This window comes from Anomaloglossus baeobatrachus, chromosome 4 (genome assembly GCF_048569485.1).
Source record: "Anomaloglossus baeobatrachus isolate aAnoBae1 chromosome 4, aAnoBae1.hap1, whole genome shotgun sequence".
Taxonomy (NCBI): Eukaryota; Metazoa; Chordata; class Amphibia; order Anura; family Aromobatidae; genus Anomaloglossus; species Anomaloglossus baeobatrachus.
In genome coordinates, this window is record NC_134356.1 from 106,769,360 (window position 1) to 106,792,998 (window position 23,639).

The 23,639-nt window shown below is 41.6% G+C and overlaps 1 protein-coding gene across 3 annotated transcripts in view; it reads right to left on the reverse strand.

Moving 5' to 3' along the window:
* SLIT3 (slit guidance ligand 3) overlaps window positions 1–23,639 on the reverse strand; it is an 878,603-nt gene that overhangs the window by 235,248 nt on the left and 619,716 nt on the right. For all 3 annotated transcript variants that reach the window (XM_075344498.1, XM_075344497.1, XM_075344499.1), the window contains one exon: window positions 14,023–14,094. In XM_075344498.1, the coding sequence (XP_075200613.1) occupies window positions 14,023–14,094 (72 nt within the window). The remainder of the gene's footprint in view (window positions 1–14,022; window positions 14,095–23,639) is intronic.

Sequence of the window (23,639 nt, forward strand, 5' to 3'; positions counted from 1 at the left end):
CAAGAGAGCCATCACCGGTATGCCGTCCACAGCCACGGGGATGATGGGCCGGGCCCCGATATACTGGTCCTGCCAGTCTGGGGGGCCACGGGGTTCTACTGCAGAGGATTGGCCCGGGGCCCCAGGGGTTGCTCGTTTAACGGGCACTGTCGGAAGTAATGCCCAGGCTTACGGCACTTGTAGCAGGTTGGAAGTCTGCTCCGCGGGTTGTTAGCACTTCTCCGCTGCATCCAGGGGACATCCTCAGGGCTGTCGGCAAGCTGTATCTGTGCTGGAGGCTGAGATCTGGTCAAAGGTTGGAGTGCAGCAAGAATCTTGGCGAGGTCTCCGTCCATGCGACGGACCTGGGCTGCCAGTTCCTCCATCGTGCTGCTTGGGGCTGCAGGTATTGGAGAGGTTGGTAGGGCAGGGGCCACCACAACGGGGGCCGTCTCAATGGGCCACGGGGCTGGCTCCAAGATTTCTGAAGCTGGGGGCTGTAGTGCTTTAATGGCCCGTTCCTTTAACACGGCAAAGTCCACATCAGGGTGTTCTAAGGCCCAGAGCCGGAGTTGTTTGCGATCCTCAGGGGACCTCATCCCCTGCACAAATTGCTCTACTAACATCTTATTTCTGTCCACCTCATTGATAGGATTCACCCGCTTTAGCGTGCGGAGGGCGGTTTGCAGACGTAAAGCATAGTCCCGAATGCTATCCACAGCCCGTTGCCGGCACTGGTAAAACTGCATCCTCAGCTCAGCTTCAGTCCGGGTCTCAAAGGCAGTCTGTAGCTTCTCAAAGATGGTGGCTACAGAGAGCCGGTCCCCCTCGGCCCAGGTCTCCGCCTCCTGCTCAGCCACACCGGTTAACTGGCCCAGCACTACTGCCGCACGTTGCTTATTGGTCAGGGGGTACAGTTCTAGCAACGGGTTAAGCTTTTTCCGGAAGACCTGTAAAGCATCAGGTTTCCCGTCATACTGCGGTAGCCAGGTAGCTCCGGGCACATAGGGCAAGGAGAACGGCATCACCTGAGTGAGCGCGGGGGCCGCGGCACCTCCCGCCAGCGTGGCCGGGGCCTGGGCAGGCCCATTCCCATCCGCGGTTGCCACTGCGGCTGCGACCAACGCTCCTCCGGTGGCTCGGTCGGGCGCAGACATCTTGTTTCCGTCCCCCTTAGTCTCTTTCCGGCCCCTCCTCTATCGGGGCGGGGTTTTGGCCTTCGCGCCTCTGCTACTCGAGAAGACGCTCGAGCGGGAACTTTTCGCGCCAAAGATGGCGGCTTCTGAAGTTTTTTGGCCGGACACCTCCGGCGGTAACAAGGCGCACCTCTACCAGACGGCAGAGCGGTAAGATCCTGTTCGTGACGCCAAGTTGTCGCGGGCGGAGGAGGGGACGCCGCGCTCTCCCACTGCTCGGGTCCGGCTGCCGCGGCCGCCGCGGCCTGCTGCTGCTCGGTGACTCGAGCGATGGGCCGGATCGCTGATCTGTGTAACGTCGTTCAATTCCATAATGTCGGTTCGACCGCAGGTACGATGTTGTTTGTCGTTTCTGCAGCGCCACACATCGCTGTGTGTAAACCCGCAGGAGCGACAAACATCTCCTTACCTGCATCTACCGGCAATGCGGAAGGGAGAAGGTGGGCGGGATGTTAAGTCCCGCTCATATCCGCCCCTCTGCTTCTATTGGCCGGCCGATTAATGACGTCGCGGTGACGCCGAACGCACCTCCCCCTTGAAGGAGGGATTGTTCGGCAGTCACAGCGACGTCACCGAGCAGGTATGTGCGTGTGAAGGTGCCGTAGCGATAATGTTCGCTACGGCAACAATCACCACATATCGCATGTGCGAGGGGGGCAGGTGCTATCGTGCTGGACATCGCTAGCAATTGCTAGCGATGTCGCAACGTGTAAAGCCCGCCTAAGAATGAGACCTGTGAAACTGCATGTCCCTCTATGATTTTATTGTAAGGATTAGATGGTGACATACCCAGTGGGTAGGTGTTCTACCCAATAAACAAAATTGGACATCACAGAGACATAAACACTTGCCAACTACCTTACTATGGTATTCACCATGCCGTCTCAATCAGGATTTAAAAACATATTCTCATTCAAAATTGTGTTAAATTGAAGGGGTTTTCTACTTTTAAAATTGTATTTCACAAATGATAGAACTTGTGTGAAATTAAAAAAATCAGATAATACTCACCTTCCCGGATCAGGCGTCAGCTCTCCTTTCCCTGCTTCTTTCTCAGTCTTTTGTTTGCAGCTGTGACGTCTTATCAACACCTCACATCACCACTGCAGCCAATCACTTATGCCATTTACATCAGTATTACCACTGAGCTCAGGGATTAGATGCAGCGGTGATGTGTGCTGTTGACTAGAAACAAAACACTGAGGTAGAAACAGTGGCAGAGAGATAGCACTGGACCTGGGGGGGGTGAGTACCATCTGATTTTGTTAAATTATAACAATTATTTGGGGACCCTTTTTTAAGTAGAAACCCCCTTTAATTTAATAAATTCTGCATTAGTTTATACTTTCAAACCAATTTCTTAAGAAGGGATTCTCGCTTTTAATCTAGGGTTTTAGTTTGGTACAATAAAGCTGGCTTAGTCATTTAATCTTTATCAAATACGAGCCCCTCATCCCCCTCCCCTGGTCAACCAAAGAATAATGCTTTGCATATTAACTATTCGGCAAAAGGAAGGCTACTAAAGGAAATAAAATTCTTCTTTGGTGTGATGATGAAGGGCAGCTCAGTCAGTTCAGAAGCAATTCCTAAAGCAGCTAAAGCAGGTATTGGATGGATGGTAAATGTGACACAGTGATTTCATTTATTCCACTACCCAAGGGGTTCCCAGCATTATTGGATTGTCTCTTCTACAAGCTTAAAAATTGCCTTGGTTAATGTTATTAAAAATCCTTCTATCTCTTTCCATAGGGCATAATATATGTCTTAGGATATCACTCTGCATGACAGTTACTTGAATGAATATAAACCTTGAAATTGGCATCTCCTGGTATCGAGGCATTTACAAAAATTCTATACTAATATGGATACTATGTTATGTGGCAATAATCTACTTTATCAATGAATATATGTATCTTCATTTTCTATCCACAGAAGGAAATCTCATTTTTGGCCTCAATCTGATAAACTTTCTTAGGCTGGTTAGTTGGAGTGTTGCAAATGTGGTGCTGAAATGTCTTTAGTAGATTTCTGCACCAAATTTGCATCTCCTGGCAGAAAACCGCCCCAAAATGGCATCAAAATCGTTTTTTGTGTAGTTTTTTTTGGCAAGAGATGCAGATTTGGTGCTGAAATTTATACACCATATTCCTGCACCAAATCTACACCTCCTGACGTTAAGATTCTTCTCGTCTTCAGTAAAGGCCTAGGGAATAATTTTTTTAAATTTTCAAAACTAAAATATGTTTGTTTGTTTTTAAGTACTCATTTTAATAGTTCATTTTTTTAGTAACTGTACACCCCAAGACAATAGTTTACAGGAATGAACTTAAATATAGCTGCTTAGCAACACTGCATTTTAGGGATAACATCAGTAGACTTATTATGGGGGATAATTTAAAACAAAAAAAATTATAACTTCAATACAAAAATAGGTTTAGGTTTAGAAACTGTTTTACTAGTCAAAATTTAACAACCTTACATTTCCTGCAGTTTTCCAGTGTTGCATAGCTATACTGCATTTCTGCAGGGAAGTGTACTCTCTTCAAAGTACACAAACACAAAACAGCTCCCAAAGTAGGGATAGTGTTTTTTCACGGCTTGTTGCTTCATTTTGAAAACAGCTAGCCTGTTTCTGCTTCCTAAAAAAATATAATTTTTGGACAGCCCTGTTAATATGAAAACCATAACACTACAGGTATAGCTTAAAGTAATCTCTTGGTAGGATCAACCTTACTAATCTGCCTAAATGGCCATGAAGGTCATAGAGAGTCAAATAAAATGATACCCTGATATTTGTGGTGCAATGTCTTACTCCAGAGAAACCTGCATTTTTGCTAACCCCTTCATGACTGAGGATGTAAAGGTACATCCAAAATCATGAAGGTGTAATCACGACTGGCTGCTGCAGTGAGCCAGCGGCGACCCATGCACATGTCATGATCCACCCGCACCTGTTAACCCCTTAAATCCCTTAAAATATGACAACTCGATTTAAAGCACAGCAGCGGGTAACACGCACTTATCTGGCACCATTGAAAGCCCCATGACATGATCACGGGGAGACGATGGTTGTCATGGTAGCACAGTTTCATGTGATGACTCTTCCTGTTACCGCTGGCAGAGAGTTAGCGGTAGCAGAAGACAAGCATTTCTGCTGACCTGAGCTGTACAGCTCTGAGCAGGAGAAATGAATGAGCAATCAGACTGCTGATCCTTACAGCCTCTTAGGTGGACTAGTAAAATAAAAAACAAAAAGTAAAAAAAAGTTTAAAAAAAAATGAACAAACTAAAAAGTTCAAATCACCCCCAATTCGCCCCATTGAAAATCAAAGGGTTAATATTATCACATTCAGAAACACCCGATCTATTAAAATATAAAATCAATTAATCTGATCGGTAAACGGCGTAGCGGCAAAAAAATTCCAAAAGCCAAAATTATGGTTTTTGGTTGTCGCAAATTTTGCGCAAAATGCAATAGGAGGTGATCAAAATATAACATCTGCACAAAAATGGTACCGTTAAAAACGACAGCTCGAGTCGCAAAAAATAAGCTGTCAATGAGCCCCATATCCCGAAAAATGAGAACAATACGAGTCTCAGAAACTGGTGCAAAACTTTTTTCGACAAACGTCTGAATTTTTTTAACCCTTAGATAAAAGTAAACCTATACATGTTTGGTGTCTACAAACTCGCACGGATCTGAGGCATCACACCAACACATCAGTTTTACCATATAGTGACCAATGTGAATAAAATATCTCAAACACAGTCATGCAAACACACTTTTTTTATAATTTTTACGCATTTGGAATTTTTTTTTGCCGTTTTCCAGTACACTATATGGTAAAAGTTATGGTTTCATTTAAAAGTACAACTTGTCCCGCAAAAAACAAGCCTTTATATGGCAAGATTGATAGAAAAATGAAAAATGTTACGGCTCTTAGGAGAGCAAAAAAAATGAAAATAAAAACAACGAAAAATCACTTGGGTTGAGCAGTTATGATCTCTGTGCCAGACACATATTTTATTTAGAATCTGCATCTAGAGATTATTTTAAATCAAAGATGGCATTAATAATGTAAGACATAATAACTGACAGTCTACTCTATTGATCTTAGAACATGGCTGTGTGTTACAATAAACAGTACAGCAGATCAGAAGGCTGTGGCATTACAAACACCTCTGTATCTGCCGCTCTCCTCTCCTAGTTTTAATCAGCCTCAACTCTGCTCTGCAGCACAGCTAGCAACACTAACACTTTTTCAGCTCCCACCTTACAGGCAGTCAGTGTGGGGGAAAAGGAAAAAGCTGTACTGACTACACTGATAGTAGAACCAGAACTGTAGATGTGTTTGCAATTGAATGCATGGTGGCTCAGTAGCTAACACAGCTTTCTGTTTCTGGGTTCAAATCCCACCAACATGTGCAAGGAGTTTGCATGTTTTCTGCTGGTTTGTGTGGGTTCCCTCCAGGTACTCTGGTTTCTTCCCTCACTTCAAACACATACTGTTAGGGAATTTAGATTGGGGACAGTGATAATCATGTCAGTACAGGACTTTGGAGTGATTGGCACTATATATAGTCATGGGTAAAAATGTTAGCACCTTTAAATTGTTCCAGAAAATGAAGTATTTCTACCAGAAATGTATTGCATTACCAATGTAAGACTTAATAACTGCCATTCTACTCTCTTGATCTTAGTGTAGGGTTGTGTCTTACAACTTAGGCCTCTGCCACACTTACGTGACAAAACGTTGCGTTTTTGTCACGTACGTGTTAAAGGGGTGCTTTTGTCCCCGTGTGCCGTTTTTGTGGCACGTATGTGATCTCCATGTGTTATACGTTATAACACACGGAGAACGGAAAGCCCCGCCTTACCTGCATCATCCGGCGCTGTCTGTGGTGCTGAATGACAGCGTCCGGCCAAAGCCACGCCCCGCTGACGCTGCTTCCGCCCCCCAGTGAAGGAGAAGCATTGTTCAAATTCACTGGGGGACGGATACAGGGGACAGCCGCGGCAGAGACTGCAGGTATGGTGGAGGTGAGTATGTGTTTTTTTTATTTTTACACTGACACGTGTGTTTCTCCGACGCGTGTCACACGGGCCCGCATCCACACTACATCCGTGTGGTACGGGTGCGGGCCGTGTGACACCCGTGCTGCTGGAGCAACACGGACATGTCAGCGGTTTTAAAAAAGACACACGTAAGTACGGAACAGACACACGTTCCGTTCCTAAATACTTACGTGTGTCCAAAACAATAACAAAACATAGGAACACGTGGGCCCGTGTCTCCGGTACGTGAAAAAAAAGGCACACACGTATTGGAGGCACGTGAGTATGACGGAGGCCTCACACAGTACAGCAGAGCTGAACATTGTCACATTACAGACGCCTCTGTAACTGCAGACACATTTAGACATGTTGATAGGCAATTATTGCTTAGGGACAGTGATGATCATGTCTGTACAGCACTGAGGAGTGAATGGCACTATATACTGTAAGTGAGTAAAAGAAACAATGAGACAAAGCTCAGCTCTGCTGTACTGGCCCACCCCCATGCTGACTGTCTGTGAGATGAAGGATTAAAGAAGTTTTGGGGGTAAGCAAACACAACTCTGCAGTGAGATCAGGAGAGAAGACTGTCAGTCCCTACATGTCTCCACTTTACATTTACATTAAGCTCTGGAAACAGAATTTCATGGAGATCCGTTCCTTTGTAGTATACAGTTGGAGGTGGTGACTGACTTCATAGTTGGCAGAGTACTCATCCAATCAATCTAAAACAGTTTAAAATATTGCTGGATTAAACTTGCCTTTTAAACTTGTTCTAGTAGTCTTTTGGCCCAGAAGAATTATATTTGATACAAAAAAAAAAGATTGGAGTCCCATCAAAGAAAAGTACACCTTGTTGAGGCTATTGAGCAATTTTTTGTGATAACTACCTACATTTTAGAAGTATATTCTATATGGCAGTAATGAAAATAATATTTATATACAATGTTTGCATATATTTTGGTATACACAGTGTGCTGATGCTGAACTCCTAGATATGTATATACAGCAGCCATTACTTATTTTCTTGCCAACATTTGCTTCATTCTGTTAGGTCAGATTTGTTTTTTTTGTAGCACACATTTCCTATTTTCAATTAAAGCTGTATCCTACCTACCCTTTAAATTTGTCGGCCTTGCCCAGGAGAGGTAAGTTTAATCGACTTGGGGTCTCATAAAAAAAATTATGCACCTTGTCATGGCTGGTGGGCACACACAAATTGGCCAAATTGTATGTTTCAATACCTTCGTTTTATAAGTGTAGTCTATATGATAGTAACGCAGTTTAATATTCATATATTCAATGTATGAATATTGCTTGGTGCACACATTGTGCTGATGGACTCTTTATATAATGCTGTCACTGCAGCTTTCACCTGTTCACATTTGCTCCATTCTGTTAGGAGACGATGATTAGAATTGTTCTTTTGTGACTTACAGACCCATTCACATCATGCTTTTGACAAATATGTCCATGGGGTCCATTAGTCAGATGGAAGAAAAAAAAAATCATTTTGGTCTTTATCTGACCATTATTTATTAGTGTAGTAAAAAAAAAGGAAGAAGGAATTGCACAAGTGATTGCGCTTTCCTTCCACCATGGAAAAGTAAAAGAAAAAAGTCTACAGACCAGTATACATTTTTTAACATCATAACAATACCACTGTTCACATTTTTCAAGACATCCATTTATTGTATGTCATGAGGTTTTCATGACATTTACAATATATAAATGCCATGATAGACTATGATAGGCATCTATCACAGCCTCCATTTAATAAATACATAAGGCAGAGGCAAAAAAAAGATCCAAGATAGGAGCACAGCCTTATGCCGGTTTAACGCACTTGAGTTTCACTATCCGTGCACGGACAGGCTGCGTTGTCTACTGACCTCATGGCTGCTGAGTTTAGGTCAGGACAGGAGACCAATGACCATTCTGTAAATTATGGTCTAAAGACAGACCTTGAAACTTGGATGTATGAAACTCTTCTTAATTATATAGTGAGGCCAGTGTATAGTAATATGCAAATTCACCTAATAACCTGTGTGCTGATAGACATACAAACTGAGTTTACAGTGCTGCAGCCAATCAGTGAGCTCAAAGGCTCTGCGCGAGATGCTGAGCTTACCGATTGGCTGCAGTGCTGTCAACATGCTATCAACTCTGCAGACAATAGCAAACATCGGCAGGGGTTGAGACTTGGCACTTGATCCAAGGAGGGTGCGTAATCTCTTTCTCAATGTTGTAATGATGAGAGGGCCAAAATTTCTCCATAACAATGTGAGGGATAAAGTTAAATAGGAAAAGATTTGCATCTAAACGTTGTTCTACAAGCTATTGATTCATGTGATGTACTGAGTTTTCACACATTGCTTCTTTAGTGTGGCCAAGTTTGGGGTAAATAATGACACTTGTATATATATAAATATATATAGTGCCAAGAAAGTGAGAGTACTGAGAGAGAGGTGAGAGAGTGCTGAGAAAGAGAGAGAGAGCCAAGAGTCAGCATGGCAAAAGAAAGAGAATGAGATTGTAATGGGCTATTTCATCACCTGGATTATTTTAGGTATGATCCATATGGGTGGTTCATACCTGATATACAGTTGAAAGGATAAAGCTTTCCCGTTTTAGGTCAATCAGGATTACCAAAATATATGTATTTACCAAATGCCAAAATTATGAAAGAGAGCATGTTTTAAAGCATTTTTCTTACTTTATGTAAAGTCAAAAGTTTACATACACTATATCGTGCGATATGTCATCGGGGTCACGTCGTTAGTGACGCACATCCGGCATCGTTTGATATATCGTACCATGTGACACTTCCAAACGACTGTGAACGAACAAAAATACTCACCTTATCGTTGCTCGTTGACACGTCGTTCATTTTCAAAATAGAAGGTCCTCCTTCTGTGCTCCGGTTGTTCATCGTTCCCATGGCAGCACACGTCGCTCCGTGTGACACCCCGGGAATGATGAACTGCAGATTACCTGCGGCCCGCCGGCAATGCAGAAGGAAGGAGGTGGGCGGGATGTTACGTTCCGCTCATCTCCGCCCCTCCGCTTCTATTGGCCGGCTGCGGTGTGACATCGCTGTGACGCCGAACGTTCCTCCCCCGTCAGGAAGAGGATGTTCGCCACCCACAGCGACGTCGCCCGGGAGGTAAGTGAGTGTGACGGGGGGTTAATGACTTTGTGCGCCACGGGCAACTAATTGCCCATGATGCACAAACGACGGGGGCGGGTATGATCGCTCGTGTGATCGCACAATAGATCGCCCCGTGTGATGCCGGCATAAGAGTACTATGCCTTTAAACAAAAAAATCTTTTATAAATCTTTTATAAATACATTAATGCCAAAAGGAAAACAAAGGATAGTATCGGCCCCTTAAAATATAATAACAAGTTAGTTATAGAGGACAAACAAAAGACTGAGATATTAAATAGGCATTTCTCATCTGTATTCACCAAGGAACTGACTGTACCAGGGATCATTCAACAAGTGAAAAATCAAAGTCCACCACCCGATATAATTAATTTAACACAAGATGAAGTACGCCTACGTCTGAGTAAATTAAACATTGACAAATCCCAAGGGCCAGATGGCATTCATCCACGAATATTGAGGGAATTGAGCTCCGTAATCGACAGACCGCTGTATCTCATATTTTTAGAGTCACTTGTAACAGGGTTGGTGCCTCAGGATTGGAGGATTGCTGATGTGGTACCGATATTTAAGAAAGGTAAGAGGGTAGATCCAGGCAACTACCGTCCAGTAAGCCTGACATCAGTAGTATGCAAAGTTTTTGAGGGCATTTTAAGGGATGACATGCAAAAATATATTGCAGAAAATAATATGATAACTGACAAACAGCATGGATTCATGAAAGATAAGTCGTGTCTAACCAACCTGTTGGGGTTCTATCAGGGGGTAAGTTCAAACCTGGATATTGGTAATGCAGCTGATGTGATTTATTTGGACTTTGCAAAGGCATTTGATACTGTACCACATAATAGCCTTATACTAAAGCTCCAGAAGCAAGGACTAGGGGACACAATATGCAACTGGGTAAGGAATTGGCTAAAAGATAGGAAACAAAGAGTAGTCATAAATGGTACATTCTCTAAATGGGCTATAGTCAGCAGTGGGGTGCCGCAGGGATCTGTGCTTGGACCGATTCTTTTTACTCTCTTTATTAATGACCTTGTGGATGGGATTGATAGTACAGTGTCAGTCTTTGCCGATGACACCAAACTATGTAGGATATTAAAAACTGACCTGGATAGTACAATATTACAAAAAGATCTGGATAAGATGTCAGAATGGGCAGATACTTGGCAAATGAGATTTAATGTTGATAAATGTAAAGTAATGCACCTAGGACGGAGTAATCCTATAGCTGCGTATACATTAAATGGAAGTAAACTCGGGACTACAGAACAGGAGAAGGACTTGGGTATTCTCATTACAAATAAGCTGATTAGCAGCACTCAATGTCAAGCAGCAGCTGCTAAAGCAAACAAGATTTTAGGGTGTATAAAAAGAGAGATTAGATCCCGTGATCCCAACGTATTGTTACCCCTCTATAAATCACTTGTAAGGCCACATCTGGAATACGGGATCCAGTTTTGTGCTCCACATTTTAAAAAGGACATTCAGAAGTTAGAGTCAGTTCAAAGGCGGGCAACTAGACTATTACAAGGAATGGAAGGCCTCCCATATGATGACAGGTTGAAAAAGTTAGATATGTTTAGCTTAGAAAAAAGACGTCTCAGAGGAGATCTCATTTATATGTATAAATACATGTGTGGTCAATATAAAGGACTGGCACATGACTTATTCCTTCCAAAGACAGTACTAAGGACCAGGGGGCACTCACTGCGAGTGGAAGAAAAGCGATTCCGAAACCTAAATAGGAAAGGGTTCTTTACAGTTAGAGCGGTCAGACTGTGGAATACACTACCACAAGAGGTAGTAATGGCAGATACTATAACAGCTTTTAAAAAAGGGCTGGATGATTTCCTCAGTACACAAAACATTGTTGGTTATAAATGACTTAGTGACTAAATGTAGAACTGGTGGAGGAAGGTTGAACTAGATGGACCTAGGTCTTTTTTCAACCTAAGTAACTATGTAACTATGTAACAATATTGGACAGCCCATATAATGATGTCATGTTTTTGGAAGCTTCTGATCATGCGTTGGACAGACGTGCATATCAACCCAAGAACAAAAGGAAAAGACCTTGTGAAGATGCTGGCGGAAGCTGGTAAAATTGTGTCATTATCCACAGTGAAACGAGTACTGTATCAACATGGGCTGAAAGGCCACTCTGCCAGAAAGAAACCGTTACTCCAAAAGAAACATAAAAAAGCCCGATAAATGTTTGTAAATGCACACAGGAACAAAGATCTTAATTTTTGGAGACATGTACTATGGTCTGTCAAAACTAAAATGTAACTGTTTGGCCATAATGACCATTGTTATGTTTGAAGGAAAAGGAAGAAGCTTTGAAGCCTAAGAACACCAGCCAAATTGTGAAACACGGGGGTGGCAGCATCCTGATCCGGGGTTGTTTTGCTGAAAAAGGGACTGGTGAACTTCACAAAATAGATGGTATGATGAGGAAAGAAGATTGTGTGGCAATACTGAAGCAACATATCAAGACATCAGCCAGAAACTTAAAGATTGTGGGGAAATGGGTGGTCCAAATGGACAATCACCTGATGCATACTGCCAAACTGGGTACAAAGTGGCTTACGGATAACAAACAGAGTGGCCATCACAAAACTCTGATCTCAATCCTTTTGAAAATTTATGGACAAAGCTGAAAAGGCAGGTGTGTACAAACATGGCTCAGTTACACCAGTTCTGTCAGGAGGAATGGGCCCAAATTTCTACCATCTATTGTGAGAAGCTTGTGGAAGGAGATCAAAAATGTCTTGACCTAAGTCATACAGTTTAAGGGCAATGGTACCAAAAGCTAATGACATTTATGGAAACTTTTGACTTTGCAGAAAGTAATAAAACTGCTCAAAAAAATAAAGGGAACACTTAATCAAGGATTTTGTATTCTGGTGTTTTCTTTATTTTTTTGAGCAATATATACAGTACAGACGAAAAATATGGACACACCTTCTCATCTCTAGAACAACTATAAAGAGGAGACTTTGTGCAGCAGGCCTTCATGGTAAAATAGCTGCTAGGAAACCACTGCTAAGGACAGGCAACAAGCAAAAGAGACTTGTTTGGGCTAAAGAACACAAGGAATGGACATTAGACCAGTGGAAATCTGTGCTTTGATCTGATGAGTCCAAATTTGAGATCTTTGGATCCAGCCACCGTGTCTTTGTAGAAAAGGTGAACGGAAGGACTCTGCATGCCTGGTTCCCACCATGAAGCATGGAGGAGGAGGTATGATGGTGTGGGGGTGCTTTGCTGTTGACACTGTTGGGGATTTATTCAAAATTGAAGGCATACAGAACCAGTATGGCTACCACAGCATCTTGCAGCGGCATGCTATTCCATCCGGTTTGCGTTTAGTTGGACCATCATTTATTTTTCAACAGGACAATGACCCCAAACACACCTCGAGGATGATGGGGTGCTACGCCAGATGACCTGGCCTCCACAGTCACCAGACCTGAACCCAATCGAGATGGTTTGGGGTGAGCTGGACCACAGAGTAAAGGCAAAAGGGCCAACAAGTGCTAAGCATCTCTGGGAACTCCTTCAAGACTCTAGAAAACCATTTCCGGTGACTACCTCTTGAAGCTCATCAAGAGAATGCCAAGAGTGTGCAAAGCAGTAATCAAAGCAAAAGGTGGCTACTTTGAAGAACCTAGCATATAAGACATATTTTCAGTTGTTTCACACTTTTTTAAGTATTTCATTCCACATGTGTTAATTCATAGTTTTGATGCCTTCAATGTGAATCTACAGTTTTTAGAGTCATGAAAATAAAGAAAACTCTTTGAATGAGGTGTGTCCAAACTTTTGGTCAGTACTGTATATATATATATATATATATATATATATATATATATATATATATAATATCTTGAGGTTTCATGTTTGGATATAACCAAATGTCATTACAGACTACAGACATTAGGAGATCCCTTTAATCACCCAAGTCAATCACTACTCTGACCTTGTCAATGACAAATGCAGGTAACATTTTGTAATCATGCAGCGAGATCTCACCCAGTGTGAGATAATATCTGTCATTTTCAGATAGAATAGTTGTTCATTAACCAGAACATCGGTCCCATAAAGTGTTTATGTAGACATAAATAACGCTGTGGCAGCAGCATTTTTCTATAACCAGCATACATATTGCCATTTTATCTTTTATGTGCCTACGGAAGCCACTCCCAGTGCATGTAAAACACAAGAATGGAAGAAAAAAAATGTACTTTGTAAACGCTAAGCTTATTGTTTTTATCATCAGTAGAACATTTTGTCCACAGAACACGGCATACGTACGATATATCTGAACCGTGGCCTTCCTTTATCTATGGTAATTCTACATGCAGTCAGTGTGAGGCGTCTCGAGGAATCTAAGATTAGCCTCCACTTGTAAAAAAGCCTTTTCTAAGTCTTGTAGCAGGTGAAAATGTGTTGGAGATTTATTATTTCAGCATCGAAATATTCAATCCTCTACGAGATAAGATCAATAGTTTCCTTTTCTTCTGTAGTTTTAGGTTTACAGGGCTATGAATTCACGAACCTACAGCTGTAGAAGAGTAAGACTAAATAAGAAGATATATAATCATAACACTCACAACAACTGGAGAGATACAAGGCCATCAAAAAGTCCTTTGGGGATTTCTGTGATCTTATTTCCATACAGCACTCTGTAAAATAAAGCACACGAGTGTTAGACGAGTGTTAGACACTGTATGTTTTTCATTTATCATTTTCCTTACTTCGGTATTTCTATTGATTTTTTAAGGACGGTGCTTCAAATCCATGGTGTGACAGGCAGCCTTTCATTTAACACGCAATCTAAGAAAACTCAATCTGAGTCAAGATAAATGAAATCTTAGGATTCATGCTCAGTCTGATGTAATGCGTACATTATAAGCCTTGTCTGGTACCAGTCTGCATGGGGTCACATTGACCCCATGGTACCAGGCAGGGGTTAAACAAAGCAACTAATTTAAAGCCTTGATACAGATAAAGTATACCTAGGACAGAAAATATACCAATCTGCAGACTGGATAGGACCATTGCTGTTGTTTCAGCTAGTGGTGCCTTGCAATATCAGAAGATCCAGCTATTGATCCTATTTCATAATTAGTGGGTACAAATATACAAGTTATTCAACCTTGTATATCCCCGATGATCCACAGGAAAGCAATAATATAAACCCCAATGATCCACATTGAGCGTAATATCTTCCAGACCCCTACTAGCAATCAGATCGCTTCATAATTTAACATTTTACATTAAAGACACTTATTTTAAAATATGCTAATAAGTGTTTTTAATGGCATCCTAAAGGACCCGACTTAGCAAAATTGGGGTAAAACTATTAGGTTGCGGATTCTTGCCAGGAAGCCCATCTCATATTAAAAGTATAGGAGGTATCGCCCCTACAATATGGTAGAATGGTACTGGGATTTCAAAACAGTGTGCTTCTCTGTTATTCTTCATGTTATGGTAAGAAAAAGGATGGCACCTCCTGTCAGTGTGTCAACAAGATATTGGGGTGCACTTTAGGTTCCAAAGCCATAAAGTGAAAAGTAGACAAGGCACTCCCAAAATGCTTTGCATGAAAATGTATTTATGTGCTTTATAACGTTTTTGGTCCTATTTGGACCTTCATCAGTAGCACTGTACAGAAAAAAAATAAACATAATATTTTTACAATAAGAAAAATAAAAATTGATATCCAAACAAAGAGAAAACATACAGACAATATTTACAAAATTTCATATATGTATCTGGTATACATGATTCACTATATTAAAATTCATATTGGAAAGATATGAAAGAAAAAATGAAAGAAAAAAAGGGGGAAAGAAAAAAAAAAAAAAAAATCTCCCTGTCACCATTCCCCGTTAACGCAGGCGCTTACTTCACTCGTCTTGGACTCCCAGCCAAATGTGGAGTCTGCACGCATGCGCTGTTATCAGTGCCTTCAGTTCCCTGCACTGTCTCCACTACGCACGCGCGGCCCCATGCTGTTACAAGGCACCGCCCCAATCAGTGTAACATTTAAATCCAACCCATGTGACAACTGTCATGGCAGCCCCCATGCAGCGGTGGATACCACGCCTGACAGCCCACGTACACCTTGTTCACTACATATGGTAAGTTCACTTGCGTCTTCACCGCTCCTGCCCTCACTTACTATATTAGTTTCTTGTTCTTTCTCTCTGAGCCTTTGGTTTACTCCTTTTTCTTTACCCCCTCTTTTTTTTCCTCCACTCTTTCTTTTTCACTCCTTTTTCTTTACTTTATCTGCTGGTCTTCCACCTTTTTCTGCCACATCCCTGTTCTTTATCTCTCCTACATACCTTTGTCGCTACAAACACATAGACTATTACATTACATATACACATTACAAACTATCCTTTCAAACAGCAATATGCACATCTTGTTGCCCGTTCACGTTCATTATAGTATAGAATATCTTTCCCACACACATTTCAACCTATATCTCCAACACTCCCCTACATAATAACATCACAATTCAGTTGTGACCTCCATTTCACTATCATATACACCCCCTATGTCTTTTTACACGTGCTCCTACACTACCTTTGTTTCCCCTTTCTCCAATCTTTTCTTCCTTTATATTAACCCCTTTTTTTTCCTTGCTTTCTAATGCAATACATGAATTGAATTCTCTTTCCTTTTCCCCTCCTTCTCTTTGCTCTATTTTTTATCTCCTCCATTTTGAGATTCTCTTGATCTCTGCCCTCTGCCTCCTCATCCTTCTTTTTCTAGTTCCTTTCTACATTTTTTTCTTTCCCCCTTTTTTTCTTTCATTTTTTCTTTCATATCTTTCCAATATGAATTTTAATATTGTGAATCATGTATACCAGATACATATATGAAATTTTGTAAATATTGTCTGTATGTTTTCTCTTTGTTTGGATATCAATTTTTATTTTTCTTATTGTAAAAATATTATGTTTATTTTTTTTCTGTACAGTGCTACTGATGAAGGTCCAAATAGGACCGAAAACGTTATAAAGCACATAAATAAATTTTCATGCAAAGCATTTTGGGAGTGCCTTGTCTACTTTTCCCTTTATTCTTCATGTTATGGACTGGCAGGCTCAGCCAGGGCTCCCCCTCTGAACTGTAAACGTGGACTGACCCGCCACCAAAAAAGGGTCAGAAGAATAGAAAAAAACGGGAGAGGAGTTTAGGCGGGAACTGGAACAGTCGGGTTGCTAGAGAGAGGAGACATGTCTGTGTTCTGGTTGGAGAGTGGTGGTTTGGGAAAAGGTGCAGCCCCGGCTGTGAGAGGTACTGCGAGGTGGATTGTAAGAGTACTCTGAAGACCACGTAGCGAGTCGGACTAAGACGTTCCTGAGGATGGCAATACTGAGGAAGGAGAAGCGTTCACCCCCTGCCCTGCAAGGAGAAGGGCGCACCAACAAGGACCACAGCATTGAACCCCTGGGAGTGAACCCATGTTGCATCGACTGGACTGCGAGTCTGTCCCATTGTACGCAATTTGTAGTGGGTAGCTTAGGCCTCTCTGTAGCTGGGGCATGGTAGCTGCATGGCCGGAGAAGCAAAGACTAGTTACAGTTAGGTCCAGAAATATTTGGACAGTGACACAATTTTCGTGAGTTGGGCTCTGCATGCCACCACATTGGATTTGAAATGAAACCTCTACAACAGAATTCAAGTGCAGATTGTAATGTTTAATTTGAAGGTTTGAACAAAAATATCTGATAGAAATTGTAGGAATTGTAAACATTTCTTTACAAACACTCCACATTTTAGGAGGTCAAAAGTAATTGGACAAATAAATCAAACCCAAAAAAAATATTTTTATTTTCAATATTTTGTTGCGAATCCTTTGGAGGCAATCAATGCCTTAAGTCTGGAACCCATGGACATCACCAAACGCTGGGTTTCCTCCTTCTTAATGCTTTGCCAGGCCTTTACAGCCGCAGCCTTCAGGTCTTGCTTGTTTGTGGGTCTTTCCGTCTTAAGTCTGGATTTGAGCAAGTGAAATGCATGCTCAATTGGGTTAAGATCTGGTGATTGACTTGGCCATTGCAGAATGTTCCACTTTTTTGCACTCATGAACTCCTGGGTAGCTTTGGCTGTAAGCTTGGGGTCATTGTCCATCTGTACTATGAAGCGCCGTCCGATCAACTTTGCGGCATTTGGCTGAATCTGGGCTGAAAGTATATCCCGGTACACTTCAGAATTCATCCGGCTACTCTTGTCTGCTATTATGTCATCAATAAACACAAGTGACCCAGTGCCATTGAAAGCCATGCATGCCCATGCCATCACGTTGCCTCCACCATGTTTTACAGAGGATGTGGTGTGCCTTGGATCATGTGCCGTTCCCTTTCTTCTCCAAACTTTTTTCTTCCCATCATTCTGGTACAGGTTCATCTTGGTCTCATCTGTCCATAGAATACTTTTCCAGAACTGAGCTGGCTTCATGAGGTGTTTTTCAGCAAATTTAACTCTGGCCTGTCTATTTTTGGAATTGATGAATGGTTTGCATCTAGATGTGAACCCTTTGTATTTACTTTCATGGAGTCTTCTCTTTACTGTTGACTTAGAGACAGATACACCTACTTCACTGAGAGTGTTCTGGACTTCAGTTGATGTTGTGAACGGGTTCTTCTTCACCAAAGAAAGTATGCGGTGATCATCCACCACTGTTGTCATCCGTGGACGCCCAGGCCTTTTTGAGTTCCCAAGCTCACCAGTCAATTTCTTGTTTCTCAGAATGTACCCGACTGTGGATTTTGCTACTCCAAGCATGTCTGCTATCTCTCTGATGGATTTTTTCTTTTTTTTCAGCCTCAGGATGTTCTGCTTCACCTCAATTGAGAGTTCCTTAGACCGCATGTTGTCTGGTCACAGCAACAGCTTCCAAATGCAAAACCACACACCTGTAATCAACCCCAGACCTTTTAACTACTTCATTGATTACAGGTTAACGAGGGAGACGCCTTCAGAGTTAATTGCAGCCCTTAGAGTCCCTTGTCCAATTACTTTTGGTCCCTTGAAAAAGAGGAGGCTATGCATTACAGAGCTATGATTCCTAAACCCTTTCTCCGATTTGGATGTGAAAACTCTCATATTGCAGCTGGGAGTGTGCACTTTCAGCCCATATTATATATATAATTGTATTTCTGAACATGTTTTTGTAAACAGCTAAAATAACAAAACTTGTGTCACTGTCCAAATATTTCTGGACCTAACTGTAGGTCGCTATTGCACATTAGTTGCTAATCTATTTTATCTGCTGAGTTTGTGGTTACAATAATCTGTGTAATAGTTGGGGCGACAGACCTGTTGTGCTACCCAGCTAGGTGTTGTGTTTCAAAGCTTGTGAAATATGAAACATCTACCGCTAACAGTAGTGAGCCGAGGTGACTGCTGACCACTGCTGTTAAGCCCTTGAATACCTTTATCAATCACTGACTGAGGCATTTAAGGGTCGAAGTCTGGAGCTTGACATGGCAGCCGGGGTCCTGGTGGTCCTCGATGCTTGCCGTTACATCTTCATAGGAAACCAAAACTTCATCCATAGAGTATAGTACTGCAGTATATAGAACAAGTGATCAGAGGGGGACTAAAAAAATAAATAAAATGTTTTTAAAAATATATAATTAAACTAAGCATCTCTGCCAGAGGGGAAGACACAAGGCACAAGCCACTGAGAGCCACTGAGATCACCGAATTATTGCTGCACTGGTGATATGGCAGGAGGACAGGGGTTTCCTGAAACCAGAGGACCCTTTTAAAGCAATGATTAAAAGCAAGATTTAATGTAAAAAATATATATATTTTTTAGAGTTACCCAACTTAAAATTAGACTTATATCGTGTGTAAACTAGTTCAAAGCAGAATTACATCTAATTGCCTTTTCAGTAAAGCGATAAAACAGTTGCTGTCAAGTGAAACCCCAGTTACTGGCCAGGGTGGCTGCACTTAGCCTTTATTCTTGTTGTGCCTATTATTGTAGCTGACCCTAGTTCACATATTTTACATTGTCACCTCACATAAGATTACTTCCAGTGAGCTAGAAGCAGCTCCTCGAAACCCCCTGCATAATGTGAGAAGAGTGACCGGAGAGAGCGGTGCTCGTGTGCTTGACACTGTGTAGAGTAAAACTAATTCTGATCTTCTCTTTCGAACCCTTCCCAGATATTAAAGCCAGATGTCTTCAAAACCCCAAAGAGGAGAAATCTGCTATATCATTCATCAGTTTATAAAACATGTCTATTCCTAGGGGGAGCAATCCTGAGCTGAAAATTTGTCTAAACCTATTTGCAGTTTGTTGCTGCATTTATCAAGTCATCAAAGACAAGATCTAAAGCCTAATTAAGGAAAGAAAGGAGAAATCCAAGTACGTTCACGCAAAGTCTCTTCACGAAGAAAAATGCTCCCAATCCACTTGCAATAAGATTCACATGTATTTGAGGCCAGAAAAAGTTCTGACAGTGTACATTCCTCTTTTTAAATGTAAGAAAGGAAGTGTCATTTACATTCCTGATCCATTTTCAAAGAGGAAAAACACTATTTACAATTTACAACTAATTAAATGGATGTGGCAAAAAAAAACCATACCATAAAATTAGGGTTTTTTTTGTTGTATTTACAGCTGATTTTTCTACTAGACATTTTTTTTTAAAAGAACTATGTTGTGATGAGTGAACTGTTCGGTGCTTGGGTCACATAACAAGCATTTTGATGCTCGGTACTCACTTACCAGCTATAATTGAAGTCAATGGGGAAATCAAGCATTTTTCTGAAGGAGTTCACCTAATGACTTCAATTATACCTGATAAGCCAGAACCGAGCATCAAAATGCTCATTATGTGACCCAAGCACCGAACAGTTCACTCATCGCTAATCCCGTCATGATGAATGCTATTAAACTGGAGATACAGTCATATAAAAAAGTTTGGGCACCCCTACTAATGTTAACCTTTTTTCTTTATAACAATTTGGGTTTTTGCAACAGCTATTTCAGTTTCATATATCTAATAACTGATGAACTGAGTAATATTTCTGGATTGAAATGAGGTCTATTTTACTAACAGAAAATGTGCAATCCGCATTTAAACAAAATGTGACCAGTGCAAAAGTATGGGCACCCTTATCAATTTCTTGATTTGAACACTCCTAACTACTTTTTACTGACTTACTAAAGCACTAAATTAGTTTTGTAACCTCATTGAGCTTTGAACTTCATAGGCAGGTGTATCCAATCATGAGAAAAGGTATTTAAGGTGGCCACTTGCAAGTTGTTCTCCTATTTGAATCTCCTATGAAGAGTGGCATCATGGGCTCCTCAAAACAACTCTCAAATGATCTGAAAACAAAGATTATTCAACATAGTTGTTCAGGGGAAGGATACAAAAAGTTGTCTCTGAGATTTAAACTGTCAGTTTCCACTGTGAGGAACATAGTAAGGAAATGGAAGAACACAGGTACAGTTCTTGTTAAGCCCAGAAGTGGCAGGCCAAGAAAAATATCAGAAAGGCAGAGAAGAAGAATGGTGAGAACAGTCAAGGACAATCCACAGACCACCTCCAAAGACCTGCAGCTTCATCTTGCTGCAGATGGTGTCAATGTGCATCGTTCAACAATGCAGCACATGTTGCACAAGGAGAAGCTGTATGGGAGAGGGATGTGAAAGAAGCCGTTTCTGCAAGCACGCCACAAACAGAGTTGCCTGAGGTATGCAAAAGCACATTTGGACAAGCCAGTTACATTTTGGAAGAAGGTCCTGTGGACTGATGAAACAAAGATTGAGTTGTTTGGTCATACAAAAAGGCGTTATACATGGAGGCAAAAAAACACGGCATTCCAAGAAAAGCACTTGCTACCCACAGTAAAATTTAGTGGATCATCATGCTTTGGGGCTGTGTGGTAAATGCCGGCACTGGGAATCTTGATAAAGTTGAGGGTCGCATGGATTCAACTCAGTATCAGCAGATTCTTGACAATAATGTGCAAGAATCAGTGACAAAGTTGAAGTTACGCAGGGGATGGATATTTCAGCAAGAAAATGATCCAAAACACCGCTCCAAATCTACTCAGGCATTCATGCAGAGGAACAATTACAATGTTCTGGAATGGCCATCCCAGTCCCCAGACCTGAATATCATTGAAAATCTGTGGGATGATTTGAAGCGTGCTGTCCATGCTCGGCAACCATCAAACTTAACTGAACTGGAATTGTTTTGTAAACAGGAATGGTCAAATATACCTTCATCCAGGAACTCATTAAAAGTTACAGGAAGCGACTAGAGGCTGTTATTTTTGCAAAAGGAGGATCTACAAAATATTAATGTCACTTTTATGTTGAGGTGCCCAAACTTTTGCACCGGTCAAATTTTGTTTAAATGCATATTGCACATTTTCTGTTAGTGCAATAAACCTCATTTTAATCCAGAAATATTACTCAGTCCATCAGTTATTAGATATATGAAACTGAAATAGCTGTTGCAAAAACCAAAATTGTTATAAAGAAAAAAGGTTAACATTAATAGGGGTGCCCAAACTTTTTCATATGACTGTATAGGGTTAATCTGCAGGTTGATAGCATTATGTAAGTGCTTGGTCTCTCTACTTAAAGTGCAGCACCCAGGAGAAAATGAAATGTATTCCTCCTGGCAGCTGCCGGCTGTCAAGCATGCCCAGGCACTGACTGGTGTTAAAGGGAATCTATGGCAAGTTTTAACTACTTCATCTGAGAGCGGTATATTATAGGCAAAGAGAATATGAAACTAAACATGTTTAACTTAGATTACTCGGTGCAGCCATTCTCACACAGTCAAAGAATTTAGATCTAGAAAAACACCTGAGTTGATTGATCTTTCCGCCCATACCAGGTTCTCTATAGCGATTGTGCATTGACTGTAAGGTGGCAATCACAGCAGTGGGTGTGGCAGAAACATGGCATGTGGGAGTCAGCCAGAGCAATGTTAACCACCAAGTAATACACTCTTCAGTGTAAGTAAACAATAGCTGGCACACAGATAAGGGAAGCACAGTTGTTTTTCTTTCTTAATCCTTGCAGCATGCTATCCACAGCTTAAATTGCAAAATCCTGCAGAAAGATTCCCTTTAATAGAGTTTTGAGACCTAACAGGTCCACTGTTAATATGGTACATTTGATAATAGTTTCCCTTTATAATGCAAAAGCAGTATGGTAGGCAAACATAAATCACATGATCAAATTTTATAGGGAATCTGTGACCAGATTTTGGCCTTGTAAACTAAAACTAGCACCTTAAGCAGCACCTGTGCGGCATTCTATAAAGCTGCATGTTACCCCCTGACCCCCCCCCCCCTGTAAACTCCAAATTTACCACCCTGTATGTAAATTGTCTGGTCCGGTCCAATGGGCAACCTAATATGCGCCTCTTGTCCCTCCTTTCACCCTCCTCCTGTGGTGATTGACATGGATGACATCTCGGATGCCATCCACAAAGGTGGGCAAAATCTCCATATTCCTGGCTTGCAAAGGCATACTTCACTGAAACCATAGGTCGAAAACATAGATGCGTCTGTGCCAATCGGTGAGTTCTCTGCACAGGCGCAAGATTTTGCCCAGCGATGTGGATCAAGTGGGTGACGTCATCCACATCACCAGGAATATGGAGATTTTGCCCGCCTACGTGAATGGCATCTGAGGCATCATCCACGTCAATCAGCACAGGATGAGGGCAATAGGAGGGACTGGAGGCGCAGATTAGGACTCCTATCGGATTGGATCGGACAATTTACATACAGGGTGGGAGATTTTATAAAGGTATTTTTGGGGTAAACAGGGAGGATCAGGGGTTAATGTTTACCTTTACAGAATACAGCACAGGCACTGCTTAAAATGCTAGTTTTAGTTTAGAAGGCCAAAATCTGGTGACCGGTTCCCTTTAATATGACCACAGTAAAAAAAAACATGTGAAGACCTACTAAAGTTTGCAAAAATGAATTCTAACCTTGCAAGAAAGCTTCTCTTTTGGATGGTTGACTTACACTACTGCTAAGAAAATACAGTTCAACATGTAGATAAATGTAGTGCATCCTCCAGTGTCAGGATCTCTGATGACTTGGAATTATGAGCATGATGTGACTTTAAGCGTCTCAAATGAGAAAGTTAAATTGCTTCAAATACCAGAGAGCAGAGAGGAGAAAACCAGACACAAGAGCTCCAGTCTGGAGATGT